The sequence below is a fragment of the Mus caroli genome, unplaced genomic scaffold (genome assembly GCF_978045245.1).
Source record: "Mus caroli unplaced genomic scaffold, Mus_caroli_1 scaffold_14, whole genome shotgun sequence".
NCBI lineage: Eukaryota > Metazoa > Chordata > Mammalia > Rodentia > Muridae > Mus > Mus caroli.
In genome coordinates this window covers 77,099,045-77,115,441 of record NW_028227269.1, presented here as the reverse complement: position 1 = coordinate 77,115,441, position 16,397 = coordinate 77,099,045, and the positions used below count along the sequence as shown (strand labels likewise).

General features: G+C 37.4%; 1 protein-coding gene across 16 annotated transcripts in view; it reads right to left on the bottom strand.

Annotated features, from left to right (window-relative positions):
- Positions 1–16,397, bottom strand: part of Gphn (gephyrin) — a 460,638-nt gene that overhangs the window by 77,531 nt on the left and 366,710 nt on the right. For all 16 annotated transcript variants that reach the window (XM_029484276.2, XM_085830493.1, XM_029484278.2 and 13 more), the window contains one exon: positions 15,994–16,131. In XM_029484276.2, coding sequence (XP_029340136.1) covers positions 15,994–16,131 — 138 coding nt within the window. The remainder of the gene's footprint in view (positions 1–15,993; positions 16,132–16,397) is intronic.

Below are 16,397 nucleotides of genomic sequence, written 5' to 3'. Positions count from 1 at the left end.
ACTAATATTTTAAAGTTACTAAATAGTATCATGTACAAAGTATCACTTAATCCCACAAGAATGCAGAAATGTATTCATCAAAATATAGAGAATAAGTATCTGTAGAATACTCAACCATAGATGGGACATCTATGTCTCCTCATGGAAGAAGAGGTGGAAAGAATAGAAGAACCAGAGGCTGGAGAGGATCACGGAGTAATGCTGTTTTCTGGACATGACATGAGTGCTGACAAAAACACAGCAGTCATGAACTCATAGGCAGCCTGCATACTCACGAAGCAGTATGTATTGAGCAAGGCTCCTTCTATTCCCATAGTCCTAAAAGTCATGGACAGAGCACTTACTAGGCTATTTGAAGAGCATTGACACATATATCTGCAGGTTTCCTAGTGGCTTAAAATGTAAGTGAATGAATTAATATAATGCTCTAATAATCTGCTTTATATGATATGCTCACTTGTGCTATAAGAAGAATAAGTATTGGGTCAAAAATAGATAGTCTTAAAGTTTAGAGCGAAGACGAAAGGATGGACCATCCAGAGACTGCCCCACCCGGGGGGGGGGGGGGTCCATCCCATAATCAGCCACCAAACGCAGACACTATTGCATATGCTAGCAAGATTTTGCTGAAAGGATATAGCTGTCTCTGTGAGGCTTTGCCAGTGCCTGGCAAATACAGAAGTGGATGTTCACAGTCATCTATAGGATGGAACACAAGGCCCCCAATGGAGGAGCTAGAGAAAGTACCCAAGGAGCTAAAGGGGTCTGCAACCCTATATGTGGAACAACAATATGAACTAACCAGTACCCCCAGAGCTCGTGTCTATAGCTGCATATGTAGCAGAAGATGGCCTAGTTGGCCATCACTGGGAAGAGAGGACCCTTGGTCTAGCAAACTTTATATGCAGTGGAACTTTATATGCACTGTACTTTATTACAGTACAGTGGAACGCCAGGGCCAAGAAGTGGGAGTGAGTGGGTAGGGGAGCAGGGCGAGGTGGGGTATAGGGTACTTTTGGGATAGCATCTGAAATGTAAATGAAGAAAATATCCAATAAAAAAAGAAAAAAAATAGGTAGTCTTTTTAGGTTGTAACAGGAAACTTGTATCTGATTTAGCTTCCTACTTAATACCTGATTAACAAATTTCATAGTATTTCATATTTTACACATTTTGAAGATATACTTATTTTACTTTATATGTGTGGGTGTTTTGTTTGCATGTATGAATCTCTGCATGTTCATGCCTGCTATGTCTCCTGTAACTGGGGATATGTATTGTTGTGAGCTACTACATGAGTGCTGGAAATACAAACTGGGTCCACAGCAAGAGCAACAAGAACTCTTGACACTATACCACATCTCCAGGTTTCTACTAAGTACTAGTGCTTTTACACGGGGAGGAGTCTTTATAGATTGAAATGGCTATAATGGCTATAAATGGGCATTCTTGTGTGTAAAATCCAAACAAATTTAAGCCTGATTATGAAAAAACACTCCTGTTTTCTCTCTATCTTGGAGAAAAGCTTACTAAGACACAGGTTTTACAGGGAGGTGAAAAAGTGTGTTCTTCAGGGAAGGTTATTAAGTTTAGGAAGTCCTTAAAAGCTCTAGGATGACTGAAATGGACCAGATATACTAGGACCTTCTGTCTCTAAGCAGTAAGTAAACAGTAAGGGCTGCTGAGAGTTTCTCAGCCAGTAGAGACAGAGACTAACCAAGCTGTGTGGAAGAGACTCAGGCCAGTGGAGCTGCTCAGAAGAAGCAGAGACCAGACAAATTTCCTGGAAAGATCTTCTCCAACCTGTGAGCTGCCTGTAAGTTATGCAGTGCTTTCCAGGTTTCCAGCTTTTGTGAGCTGTCACCAGTGATAGTATGTGCTTTTGATAATTCAGTATCTTCAAGTCACTTCTGCTTCTGTTAGTAGTAGCTTCTGACCCATATTCCTATAAGTAACCCCAATAAAACTTTGATGGCATCCCTACTTTGGTTTCTTACTGGTTCTCTATATGGGATGTGTAGATGTTTGTTTATGTTGCCCTAGAAGCATATTTGAAGTTGAGTATATTCTGAAAGCTTAGACATTGTTATGCCTCTATAAATTTCAATATTGTGTTTGTTTTAATAATTTCTAGTGCAATTGGGCCATACACCTCTCATTAAAAAATTGGCCATACTGGAGTGTACAAGCTGAAAAATCTTGGAAGTGTGAGAGAAGATGGCCAACCTAGATGTGGCCAACAGAGGCTTCTGATACATTAATAAGGGAAGCTTCTAAAGGGAAGACGGTTTTTAGCAACATCTGACCCTTGATTTGGCTATGTCCAGTAATAACCTAAATGGAATAACAGATAACCTGAAATTCAAATGCCACCCTCCAGCTGGCAGACTCTAATATTGGAAGACCTAGAAAGAAGCCAATCCAACACTTGGTCTTTGTTTTGTTTCTCACGTCCTCATGTTTTCCGAGTTTCTTAAGTGAATTTTATTTTACTTTATGTGTATAGTTACATTGCTTGCATGTATGTCTGTCGTCACTTGTATTCCTGGCAACCACTGAGACCAGAAGAGGGTATCAGAGCTCCTGAGACTGAAGTTTTAAACTGTTGCACTGCCATGTGAGTGCTGGGAATTGAATCTGGGTTCTCTGGAAGAACACAATGCTTTTAACTGCTGAGCCATCTCTCCAGAGCTTCTCCACCTTCTTTGATATGTTTCTTTTCCACTGTCTTTTTATATCACTAATTTATGTTTTTACATTTATCTTAATACATTTTAACTTTTTAGCATACTTTACATTAATTTTGCTATTTTATTTTTGAGATTATGAGATTACAATATTTTCCCCTTCCATTTCTTCCCTCAAAACCCTTCCATACTCCCTTCCTTGTTCAATTTCAAACTCATAAATGATGTACCTTAGAACAAGAACCATCCAAACATACAAACACTAGACAGACAGAAACACCAGGATCAGGGCAGAAATTCTTACAAAGAGAATAAAGGGACAATAAGCTGGAAACAACCCAGATGTCCCACAACAGAAGAAGATACAGAAAATGTGGTTCATTTACACAATGGAATACTACTCGGCTATTAAGAATGAAGACATGTTGAGTTTTGCAGGCAAATGGTTGGAATAGAAAATATCATCCTGAGTGAGGTAACTCAGACCCAAAAGGACATGTATGTATGGACTCACTACTAAGTGGATATTATCCAAGAAAGTACAGAATACTCAGTTCTATTCCATAGAACTCAAGATTAACAAGTAGAAGGGCCCAAGTAAGGACACTTCAATCCCACTTGGGAGGGAGAAGAAAGCAATCACAGGAGGAGGGGGGTAAGGAGGGTGGGAAAGGAGACAGAGAGGGAAAGAGAGGAACACAATCAGGTATTGGCTGGGAGGAACAGGACTGAAGCCCCGAGGCCCAGCAGAAAAAATGGAAACAGCCAACCTCGGGAGGTAGGAGGTGGGGTGACTCTCTAGAATGTACCAGAGACCTGGGAGGTAAGAGACTCTCAGGACTCAAAGGGAGAGACCTTAGATGAAATGCTCAACAATGGAGAGAGGGAACTCCTAGAGTCTACCTCCAGTAAAAAGACAGATCATCAAGTGGAGAGATAGGGTTGCCATCCCACAAAAATTCTGACCCAGAATTGTTCCTGTCTAAGAACTACAGAGACAAAAATGGAGAAGAGACTGAGGGAAAGGAGGTCCAGTGACCTGCCCAACTTGGGATTCATCTCAAGGGGAGGCTCCACTATTACTGATGCTATGGTGTGCTTACATACAGGAGCCTAGCATGGTGATCTTCTGAGAGATCCAATAAGCAGCTGACTGAGACAGAAGCAGATACTTAGACCCAACCATTGGAATGAAATCAGGGACCCCTGTGGTTAAATTAGGGAAAGGATGGAAGAAGCTGAGGAAGAGAGTGACCTCATAGGAAGATTAGCAGTCTCAACTAACCTGGACCCCTGAGATCTCTCAGACACTGAGCCACCAACCAGGCAGCATAAACTAGTTGATATGAGGCTCCCAACACATATACAGCAGAGGACTGCCAGATCTAGACTCAGTCAGAGAAGATGCCCCTAACCCTCAAGAGACTTGAAGCCCCAGGGAGTGGGGTGATCTGGTAAGGGGTTGCCCGGGGTGGGGGGTTGAGAAGAGGGGAGACAGCCTCATGGAAACTGGGGGAAGGGAGGTATGTGATGTGGAACAGTTAGAGGGTGGACCAGGAGGGGGATAAATGTGGAGAGTAAAAATATTAAATAATAATAATAATAACAACAATAAAACCCCCCAAAAAACCTACCATGTAAGAAAAAAAAGTAAGAAAAAAGAACAAATAAACAAGAGAGTCAAACTAAATAAAACAAACAGAAAGACCCTAGCCAATAAAATTGGGCATAAGAAGAAAACATTTCAATAGATAACAATGGAAATAAAAGCATCTCCAGGGAATTCTTGGGAAAAAAAAATCTTTATTCTAAAGAGATGGTAAATTAAGTAGAAATAGATAACTCCTAGACACATATGACTTGTGAAAATTCAATCCAAATCACATAAACAATTTGAACAGACTTATGAGGAGGATGGAGACTGAAGCTTTTCCCACAAAGAAAAGCTTAGGACAAGATGGGTGGAAGTTGAATTCAATTCGACTTTTAAAGAAGGATTAACACCAATTGTATTCAAATACCAAGTAAAGTAGGAAGGAGGAAACAGTGTAAGGCCAGTCAGTGAGCCAGTATAATTCTTTGTTACCTATACTCATCAGATGCAGAACAAAAAGAACACTGTGAGTCAAGTTCTCTAAAGCACAGAGATACAAAAAGCACTCAATACAAACAATACTTGTAACTGACTCAATGACACATTAAAAATACAACCAAGGCCAAGTTAATTTTGATACATAGATAAAATTATGGTTCAACATTCCTAAATCATACAAGTAGTGCAGCATAAACATACAAAGGTTTGGAAATCACATGATAATCTGAATAGTTGTAAAATAGTCTTTTGACAAAGTTCAGCATTCATTCATGATTAAACAAACAACCCCCCCCCCAAAAAAGAAAAAAAACCCTGAAGAAATTAGGAAGAGAAGGAACATACATCAACACTTTACTCTAAATTCAGGAATGAGACAAGGATACTTACTTTCATCATTTTATTTGATATCATGCTTGAGTCTAAGCTAGAGTAATAAAGCAAGAGAGGAAATACCAAGGGCACAGAAAGGAAAGTAAGGAGTAAAAAAAAAAAAAATCCAAATTTTCAGGTGATATGATTTGATACTTAAAGATGTTATGGATTCTGTCAGAAAACTACACAATCTGGTAAACATCTTTAGCAAAGAAGTAAGATACAAAAACAATGAACATTTAAAATAGTATTTTTTTTGTATACCAATACACAACCTGTTGACAAAGAAATCAAGAAAATTTGCCTTATCTCTAGCATAAGATTCCTAGAAATTAAACTATCCAAAAGTTGGAACACTTTTACAAGGGAAAATTTAAAAATAGTGATTACAGGAATTGAAGAAGACATGAGACGATAGAAAGACTCCTCAGTTCACAGAATAGAAAATTATTGTATTGCAGATTCAGTGCAACCTCCATCTTTATCACAGCATTATTCTTTATGAACATATAAAAAAGCAATTCTAAAATCCATATGAAAGTACACACAGACCCGACACAAACCCCATAACCCCATAAAAAAACCCCAAAATCTCAAAGTCAAAAACAAACCCCAAATCATTACCAGAATAAACCCCAATAAGCAAAACATTCTAGGCAAACAAACAAACAAACAAAACAAACAAACAAACCACCACCAAAACAAAAAACAACACCAAAAAACCAAAAATCCAGAAACCACCAACAGTGCTGGAGGATTCACATCATCTGATTTCAAATTAGACTATTGAGTCATAGTTACAAAGCCAATATTGTACAGGTAAAAAGACACACACACACACACACACACACACACACACATGCACACATGTACGCACACACATACCCACACATTCACACAGAGCTGATGGAATAAAATTAAGGACCTAAAGAAACAGCTACAGTCATCTTTGTTTTTCATTTTCACAAAGTTGCCAAAAAACATACAGTGGAGAAAAGACAGCCTCTTCAATATAAATGATAAACGGTGTCTTACGGTTTCCATTGCTCTGAAGAGACACTATGACCAATACCATCCATTATTCTATATTCTAGCTGATAATTTGAAAAGTTTACTGATACCATTGAGATAGCACTGAAACTGTAACATTTAAAACCACCATTATACCCAATGTATGCGAGAAGGTACTGATATGCTGTGCCAACAGTTGAGAAGACAGGCTTGACATATATACTTACTCGGCCATTGGTAGAAACAATATTAAGACCAAGGACTGACAGCTACTAGGAAATGATGTATAGACTTGAGTTTTCATATAATTTAAATAGTTTTAAAGTGAGTTTAATATAATTAAAACTGATTATTTATCAGACACTAAAACATTTAATATGTTCAATGACCTCATGGCTATTTTTTCAAATTTTTATTAGATATTTTCTTCATTAACATTTCAAATGCTAACCCAAAAGTTCCCTATACCCTCCCCCTCCCTGCCCTGCTCCCCTACCCACCTACTCCCACTTCTTGGCCCTGGCTTTCCTTGGTACTGGGGCATATAAAGTTTGCAAGACCAAGGGGCCTCTCTTCCCAATGATGGTTGACTAGGCTATCTTCTGCTTCATATGCAGCTATAGACACGAGCTCTGGGGGTACTGGTTAGTTCATATTGTTGTTCCTCCTATAGGGTTGCAGACCCCTTCAGCTCCTTGGGTACTTTCTCTATCTCCTCCATTGGGGGTCTTGTGTTCCATCCAATAGATGACTGTGAGCATCCACTTCTGTATTTGCCAGGCACTGGCATAGCCTCATACGAGACAGCTATAGCAGGGTCCTTTCAGCAAAATCTTGCTGGCATGTGCAATAGTGTCTGCGTTTGGTGGCTGATTATGGGATGGATCCCCGGATGGGGTAGTCTCTGGATGGTCCACCCTTTCATCTTAGCTCCAAACTTTATCTCTGTAACTCCTGCCATGAGTATTTTGTTCCCTATTCTAAGGAGGAATGAAGTATCCACACGTTGGTCTTCCTCCTCCTCCTTTTTTTTATTAGATATTTTCATTTACATTTCAAATGCTATCTGAAAAGTTACCTATTACCATCCCCCCCACACCCTGCAACCCTACCCACTCACTCCCACTTCTTGGCCCTGGTGTTCCCCTGTACTGGGGCATATAAAGTTTGCAAGACCAAGGGGGCCTCTCTTCCCAATGATAGCCGACTAGGCCATCTTCTGCTACATATGCAGCTAGAGACATGAGCTCTGGGGGTACTGGTTAGTTCATATTGTTGTTCCACCTATAGGGTTGCAGACCCCTTCAGTTCTTTGGGTGCTTTCTCTAGCTCCTCCACTGGGTGTCCTGTGTTCCATCCAATAGATGACTGTGAGCATCCACTTCTGTATTTGCCAGGCACTGGCATAGCCTCATACAAGACAGCTATATCAGGGTCCTTTCAGCGAAATCTTGCTGGCATGTACAATAGTGTCTACGTTTAGTGGCTGATTATGGGATGGATCCCCGGGTGCAATACAATTTCTTTTCCATTTTTCCCCTTGAAAGACTAGACAAAATTTTGGTTCACTGTTTATCTTATTTAAGTATTACAGGCTTCATATGTATAGGCTCAGAAAGACTAATGGGTTTAGAGTAAAGATATCTTTTGGAAAATAATAGCAAGGTGATGAATTTATGGTTAACCCTAAAATCCTATATATGGAATAACACAATAAAGTGTCTATGTTTATGAAACAAAACATATTGTTTATTGTAAGTGCTAGGAAGTACATTTGCATTTTTCCATCTAAAATACTGATTACCTGCCAATATGGTAAGCAAGTGAAAATGTAATGGTTCACATTATAAAATGAGGTTTATTTTATCACTACAGTTTAATTCATTTCTTCATATAGAATGGTTTTTAAAGGTTTCCAAAATGTTTTTGAGGTTACAGAAAAGTAATACTAATCACTTTTAGTATTATTCCTTATTATTTATTCATTTGCCTCTGTGTTTGTATGTGCATATAAGTGTACATACCATGTGTGTGGAGGTCAGAAGACAACTTTCAGGAGTCTGTTCTCTTCTGTCTACATGTGGATCCTAGGAATCAAACTCAGGTTGTCAGGCATGAAATCAAGTGCCTTTCCCATCTCTCCTGTTGCTAGTAGCAACCTCTGTAATTATCATCCTTCAACTTGCCCTATGCTGTACAGGGGAAGATACTCCAGGATATTTTGTAACCATGTAGTACAGTACTTTAAAATAATCCCTAACTTCTACAACACTGATTCATTCACTAAGGAATAAGGCAAAGACATAGTGTTAAATTTTTTAACACTTATTTATTTAGTTTGTGTTACTGTGTATAAGTGTTATACTGCATGAATGCAAATTGTATCTTATATCTTGGGTATCCTAAGTTTTTGGGCTAATATCCACTTATCAGTGAGTACATATTGTGTGAGTTTCTTTGTGATTGTGTTACCTCACTCAGGATGATGCCCTCCAGGTCCATCCATTTGCCTAGGAATTTCATAAATTCATTCTTTTTAATAGCTGAGTAGTACTCCATTGTGTAAATGTACCACATTTTCTGTATCCATTCCTCTGTTGAGGGGCATCTGGGTTCTTTCCAGCTTCTGGCTATTATAAATAAGGCTGCTATGAACATAGTGGAGCATGTGTCTTTCTTACCAGTTGGAACATCTTCTGGATATATGTCCAGGAGAGGTATTGCAGGATCCTCCAGTAGTACTATGTCCAATTTTCTGAGGAACCGCCAGACTGATTTCCAGAGTGGTTGTACAAGCTTGCAATTTCACCAACAATGGAGGAGTGTTCCTCTTTCTCCACATCCTCGCCAGCATCTGCTGTCTTTATTGTGTCTACTTCCCTTTTTAGGTCTTGGATGGTTTTATTCAATTCCATCACCTGTTTGGTTGTGTTTTCCTGAAATTCTTTAAGGATTTTTGTGCTTCCTCTTTAAGGTCTTCTACCTGTTTAGCATTGTTCTCCTGTATTTCTTTAAGTGAGTTATTAAAGTCCTTCTTGATGTCCTCTACCATCATCATGAGATATGCTTTTAAATCCGGGTCTATCTTTTCGGGTGTGTTGGTGTACCCAGGACTGGGTGGGGTAGGAGTGCTGTGTTCTGATGATGGTGAGTGGTCTTGGTTTCTGTTAGTAAGATTCTTACGTTTGCCTTTCTCCATCTGGTAATCTCTGGAGTTAGTTGTTATAGTTGTCTCTGGTTAGAGCTTGTTCCTCAGGTTATCATGTTAGCCTCTATCAGCAGACCTGGGAGACTAGCTCTCTCCTGAGTTTCAGTGGTTAGAGCACTCTCTGCAGGCAAGCTCTCCTCTTGCAGGGAAGGTGCCCAGATATCTGGCGTTCGAACCTGCCTCCTGGCAGAAGTTGTGTTCCACTCACCAGAGGTCCTAAGATCCCGTGGAGAGTCTTGTGGGGACTTTGGGGGTGTCCACAAACTCCGCGCCCAAGGTGCATGAGTGCTGGCCTAAATGTAGAACTTTTAAAAATCTAATATTGATAAAACTTGAGTCTATTAATTAAAATGTTACTAAAATCAATTATTCCTTTTTTCTTCTGAGATAGGGTGTTCCTGTTGCCAAGTTAGGCCTTTAAGCCATGATCCCCTGCCTTATCCTAAGTGTAGGATTTCAGCACCATATCTAGCAACACTTGCTTTTTGATTAATAATGTATTTTATCAGAATTGCTTAAATGAGATTTACAATATGCTTTTATTTATATTTGTGTGTGTGTGTGTGTATAAATACTATGGGAAAATTACAGCTTGGTGATACAGATATCTGAAAATACATATGGAGAGCTGCCTGGTGAAATGCAATTTTTGGAGATTAGGAACATCACAGTTATTTTTAGGTTAGATTATATACATTTACAGATCACAGACATACAGACAGTAGCCCCGTTTGTGTTCAGGTTTACTTTTTATAGTGAATTGTTCACCACTGACAGTTACTTAAAACATTAAATGAAAATTCCAGAAATAACTCAAAAGCTTAAAACTGTGCAGTTCTGAGTCCATTGAGGACATTTTATATAAATTCACTCTGTCTTGCCTACGACGTGGACTAGTCTTTTGCTCCTGAATATTCACAGTGCTGTATTCCTAGTAGAGGGATGCAGAAAGAAGACTAAAGATAATCATGTATTAGGATAAAGAAACTGTAGAATACAGTAAGCTGTAGACATTTTAGAGTTATAATGTGGTTGTTGGCTAAAAGTGTAAGTATACCTAAAGGGAATAGTTTCAGTTGGCCATATTTGTAGGAAAAAAAAAATAGAAAAAGTTATAGCAAAGACCAGAAAAACCACTATACAACGTGGCCCAAGGAGTTACTTTAGACCTATTGTTCTGACCTGATCTGATGGTTGGTATTCTGTTCCAACCAGGATAATAGAATTGAAGGGGTGACTGAGGCTTTGTCTTCATTTGGTTGCCTTGGTGCTTAGTGTGCAGCTCTAGCCTTGGTCTTGATAGCACATAGCCAAGATGAGATCATTCCAGTGATTCCATTTGACTATCAACACCAACTTCTACTAATCCTCACTGCTGAGATTCATGCAGCTATACTTCTAGAGAATAAAACATCCCAACAGGCCCAGAAAAGGAAGTGAAAATGAAAAGACAAATCCACTCCAACAGATATGCAAAACAATAAACACAAAAGAATATGACACAGCCACCACTCATGGCCCATCCCCAACTGACTAGGTCTCTCTTAAGAGGGGGGGAGGGTATGGGGGACTTTTGGGATAGCATTGGAAATGTAATTGAGGAAAATACGTAATAAAAAAAAATTAAAAATTAAAAAAAAAGAAGGGTCACAGATGTGGTAAAAAATGTATGTTCACATATTAAAAAATAAAAGAGTATACAAACATACATATGTAACTACAAAGCCTGGGACAGGATTCAGAGTTTTACTTTTTAAAAGAATTAATGATCATACAGAAGTTTCAAACAAAGAAATGCATGGATTAAGGAAATCTATCCAAAACCTTGACAAAACATTATCCAAAGTGAATGTACAGGTAAAATTCAGCAACCCTTCAAAACTTATATAGAAAAGGACTACAAACAAATAGAAAACACAAACAAGCAAGTTTAGTTATACGTATAGTGATAAAGTAGACTTCAAACTAAAACTAACTAGAAGAGATTAAAAAGGAGCCCTAATTTTATAAAACAAACATTGCATGGTTAAAAAAAAAAACCCACATAGGTTCCAACACAATAATAGGAGGGGTTTTAAATTCTCTATTCTCAAATTTAGATAGATCTTCCAAACTACCACATTGTGAGTTCAGAGCTAAACTATATTATGGATCAACTAGACTTGATAAAACAGAATAGTCCAATTAACAAAGAATACATGTTTTTCTCAAAAGCACTGGGAACCTTCTCTAAAATCAATCATATAACAGAACACAAATCAAGGTTCAACATCATCATTATCATATGTGATAAAATTTGAAATCAACAATAACAGAAACTATAGAAACACAAATATTCTTGGAGACTAAATAATACATATTTGAATGAGCAGTGGGTCATCCAAAATATTAAACAGGAAACCAAAAAATCCTGGAGAAATATATTAATGAAAATAAGACCCATCAGAGTTGTAAAGAAGGCAAAATGGCCAGTGTAGGAGGAAAGTAACCAGAATGCATTTTATACACAAGTGAAATTGAAAATGCAAAATTAATTGACCAAGTCTCTGTTTGAAAAGAGGAATTCAATGTAAGGAGTTTTAAAAACACAATTTCCACTTGAACAGATTATTCTCATGAAAATGGAATAGAGAATTGGGGTGAAGGTGGTATGAAACTGCAAGGAACTTCTAATCCAAAAAGTTAATAATGACCCAAATAAAAAACAGTGGCAGTGTGGATAAAGATCAGGAATGCACTCAAGAGGTTGTAGAAGAAAAAGTATTGATGTAAAGGTAGAAAATTTAAGTTTAGTATCTGTAATGAAAACTTATTAGAAGGAAATATGTAATGAATATAGTGTTAGAATTTGTAGTTTAGTTAAGGTCCAGGCAGTGACAAGATAACAAAAATCACTTACTGATGGCACTTGAACTACTAACTTACATAAAGCCACATGAAATAAATATACAAACAATGAAGAAGGGACCAATAATGCTTATAAATGAATTGACAAAAGACAAGGTTACAAAAGAGTCATCTAAGAAGAGTAACTTTTCTGAGCTCACTCTGTCTGCCCGAGAAAATGGAGCAGTTCTATTTTTAGTCATCTTTCTTTACATATGACATTACTTAGCACCAGTCTTAATAGTTGTTTAGTCAATTTTGTTGAAAAAACTGAACTAGACCTTTATATATGTTCTGAACATCTAACAAAAATGTCTAGGTCTAATTATATGCTCTTGGGTATTAAAAGTGACTGTGTTGGATCCAGCTCAAAGGCTGAATATTAACTTGGTTATTATTTTTCATCATCATCTCTGGAAATATCTGACAAAAGCTAACCATTCATGCAGAGTTTATTAATTGTGATTGATCTGCTCTGATGAAGAGGAGAGAAGGCAGTTTTCTCCTGGTAGAAAATATAGTTATTTTTATACTTTTTCCTTGAAATTTCTGTGTCAATGTGACTTGGAACACAGAATTTGATTTCTCTAAGAAACCAATGTTAAGGGAAAGGACATTGAAATTATAGAAGTTCCTTGCAGTTTCATATCACCATCACACCAATTCTCTATTCCATTTTCAGGACTGGTTAGTTATTGTTGTTATGAATATATTAAAATTTTAATAATCTAAAGTTACATTTGTATTTTCCAAATATATCTTGGTATGCATTGTTAATAAATAACTGAATGGTATGTATTTAACAGTAAATACTTTCATTAATACCGACTTCTGAAAGAATTTCTGACATTTTCCTTATTCTAGTGTGTTTCCTAACTTTTATTTCATTTAGCGTAGAGTAAAATGAAAATACAGAAGACGTTAAATCTAAAAAAATGTGAGACAAAGATGTAGGATAAGTAGAAGCTGTTTAAACCTATTTTTATCTAAGCAGAGCCAGGACAAAGGAGTTAGAACATGCATGTACTATTTCACTAATTTCAGGTCTTTAACATCATTTGTTATGCCAGCTACCATTATTAAAAATATTTTAATGTTGGACCAGGAGAACATTATGTAACAGAAAGAATGTAAGTCTTGATACCTTACTCTTATTCCCTTTCTGCTTTTGAGTCTGAATTTCCTTGCAGAAAAATTAGGGTGTTGTATAACTATTCTGTAATGTTCTTTGCAGTATAAACACAGTTTTAAGATTCTATAAATAAAACTCTTTAGTCAGACACTTATTTCTTTGTGTGTGTATATATGTGTGAGTGTGCACGTGTCTGGAAGCAAGATGACAGCCGTGGGTGGTGTTCCTCAGAAGCTATCCACCTCGTTTTTGGAGACAGGGTCATTCAGGAGGACCTGAAGTTCACCAAAAAGGGTAAGCTGGATGGCCACCGAGTCTCCGGGACCTGAGTGTCTCCATCTTCTCCAAACTGGGTTCACAAGCATGTGCCAACACACCTAACTGTGTGTGTGTGTGTGTGTGTGTGTGTGTGTTGAGAACTACATTCTTATCCTCATTCTTGCACAGTCATCACTTTACTGATAGAACTATCACCCAAAAGCTAAAATTATTACTTTGTGATGTTTCTGTCTTTATGAAAACAACTAAGAAATATATTTCATTTGGTATATATCAATTAGAGAGAATATCTGTGTACTGTATGGATACATTACCTGTCAATTAAAAGAAAAACTATGGCCTATAGGAAGGGGTAAAATAGAAGGTGGGCTATCTGGAAGGCAGAAAGAATTCTGGGATAGAGCCAGGCATGGGAGATTTACCCAGGCAGATGTAACAGGAAGGATGCACGGTACCCGCACACAGGTAACCAGCCATATGGCAGAATGTAGGTTAAAAAAAAAGGGTTCTTTTAAGTTATGATCTAGTCACAAGCAGAGCTTATTTATATGGCTAAGGTATTTGTAAACATATTTAGAATCTGAGTGTTATTTATGGAACTATGGAGCTGGGAGGAAGAACCAGAACCAAACTTCTACAAAGTACAACTTTTTGAGAGGTGGGGTTTCATCACAAGTGAAGTACTCAAGAGCTTAGTCTGCTAGAAATCAATGTCAAAATAAAAATTGTCAGGCTATTAGAAATGGAAATTGATTAAACACTTACTATAGTGTCCCCCAAAGGCCCACTGTACCCAAGGTGGCACTTCAGTGAGATGTAATGGACTTTCCAGAGGAGAGGCTTTGCAGGATACTTTAGTCATTGTGGAGGGCATGTCCGTAAGGGGATTGGGGAATTCTGGCCTCTTCCTTTTCTTCTTACATTTTGTTTCCTGGCTTATGAGGTAAGTTGTTTGTTCTGTCACTGACTCTTGCCAAGATGTGATGCTTCATTAGAGGTTCAAAGTTCCAGGACCATTGATCATAAATTAGATTTTCTTAAAGATAACTGGCATAATGGTACATGCCTTTCAACTCTGCATTTAGGAGGCAGATGCAGGTGGATCTCCATGAATTCAAGTTTAACATGGATCACAAAGTCCAGCCAGGGATACACAATGAGACACTATTTAAAAAAACACCATTACCACCTCCCGGACCCCTCATCAATAATAACAACGATGACAACAAAACAAAAAGACCAAACAGGCATTTTTCCTTCTAAATCAATTATGTCTGGTATTTTTTGTTACAATGACTGACTAAGATAATAACATTTCCATTATCTTCTCATAAACTATTCTGAATGCCCTACCCTACTGGACTAGGAGCAAAAAACCCAATATATATGTGTATATATATATATATACATATAGATATATGTGTATATATATATATGAATATACACACACATATGAATGATATATATAAAACAGAAAATAGATCAGAGTAATTATTTAATGACCATAGAATAACATAGGTTATTTTTAGCTACAGATCCATCTTAGCATATGCTATATCCTAATAAACCATAGTAAGTTGAAAATACTATTAATTCAAAAAATGCATTTAAATGGAGCATGGTGGCATATGCTTATAATCTTAGCACCTGGAAGGCTAGTGCAGGAGAATCACAGATTGAAAGCCAGCCTAGGCTACATAGTGGTATCTTACCAAAAAAGGAGAAGCATTTGATATCTAATCTAGTCTATATCATCGTTCAATCATTTGATACTTGATTGCCCTGGGGATGTAGCTGGTTAGAAACTTCCAGCTTGTCTTTGTACCAGCACTATAAGATAATATCACATCACACATTACTAGTTCCAAACTATAAAAAATAGACAATGTCCAGAAAACTGTAATTTTCTGGACATGCGTTACTTTTAAACCTTTATACAGCTGAAGTTAGTTAGAAACTGAATGAATTTTCTACAATATATAGTTACAAGACAGGGTTACAAGTTATTTCCCACTCCTAACAGAGAAGTTATCCAATGGACTAAGAATTATCTTTTCTTTTCATGCTGACAGCACCATCTTTAGGGTATAGAACTAGTATTTTGGATAAAAAGCACAGATGTCCCTTCCATATTTTATGAAATGAAAGAGATCTATTATTTTATACTGACTATTATTAAGTAATACTAGTTTAATAGAATATAGAAACAGGAAAGAAGATTCTGATGGTGATAATGGTGAGTCAGCACTGTGCTTTAGAAACTGGTACATTCATGTTGCACGAGTCTCTCAGAAGACAAAGACCAAGACAAATATGAAAGTACCTCGGTAATTGATGATTTCTGTACCAAGCACCGGAGTCATCTCCAGGACTGTAATGAAGGCTTTGTCCATAGACGTCAGGGGAAAAGGAGACATGCGATGTCTTCTAGCCACCTTGGTGATATCTACAGCACTGTGACCTAAACAGAAGACAGTTAACTGAGAATAAGACACTCAAACACTGATTAATAAGGAAGAATGACTTTAAACATCTAAATGTCCAATTTCTGGGTCCTGGTGAGACACTATTTGTCCTGTAGCTGACACATGCTTGTAGAACATTAGATAAAATTAGAAATGTTATATATACCATGTACCAAAACTATAAAATTTAATGATACTGATAGATCATTGAGTGTTTACTATGAGTCAAGTAATCTTATAGTGAGGTACTAGTACCATTTTT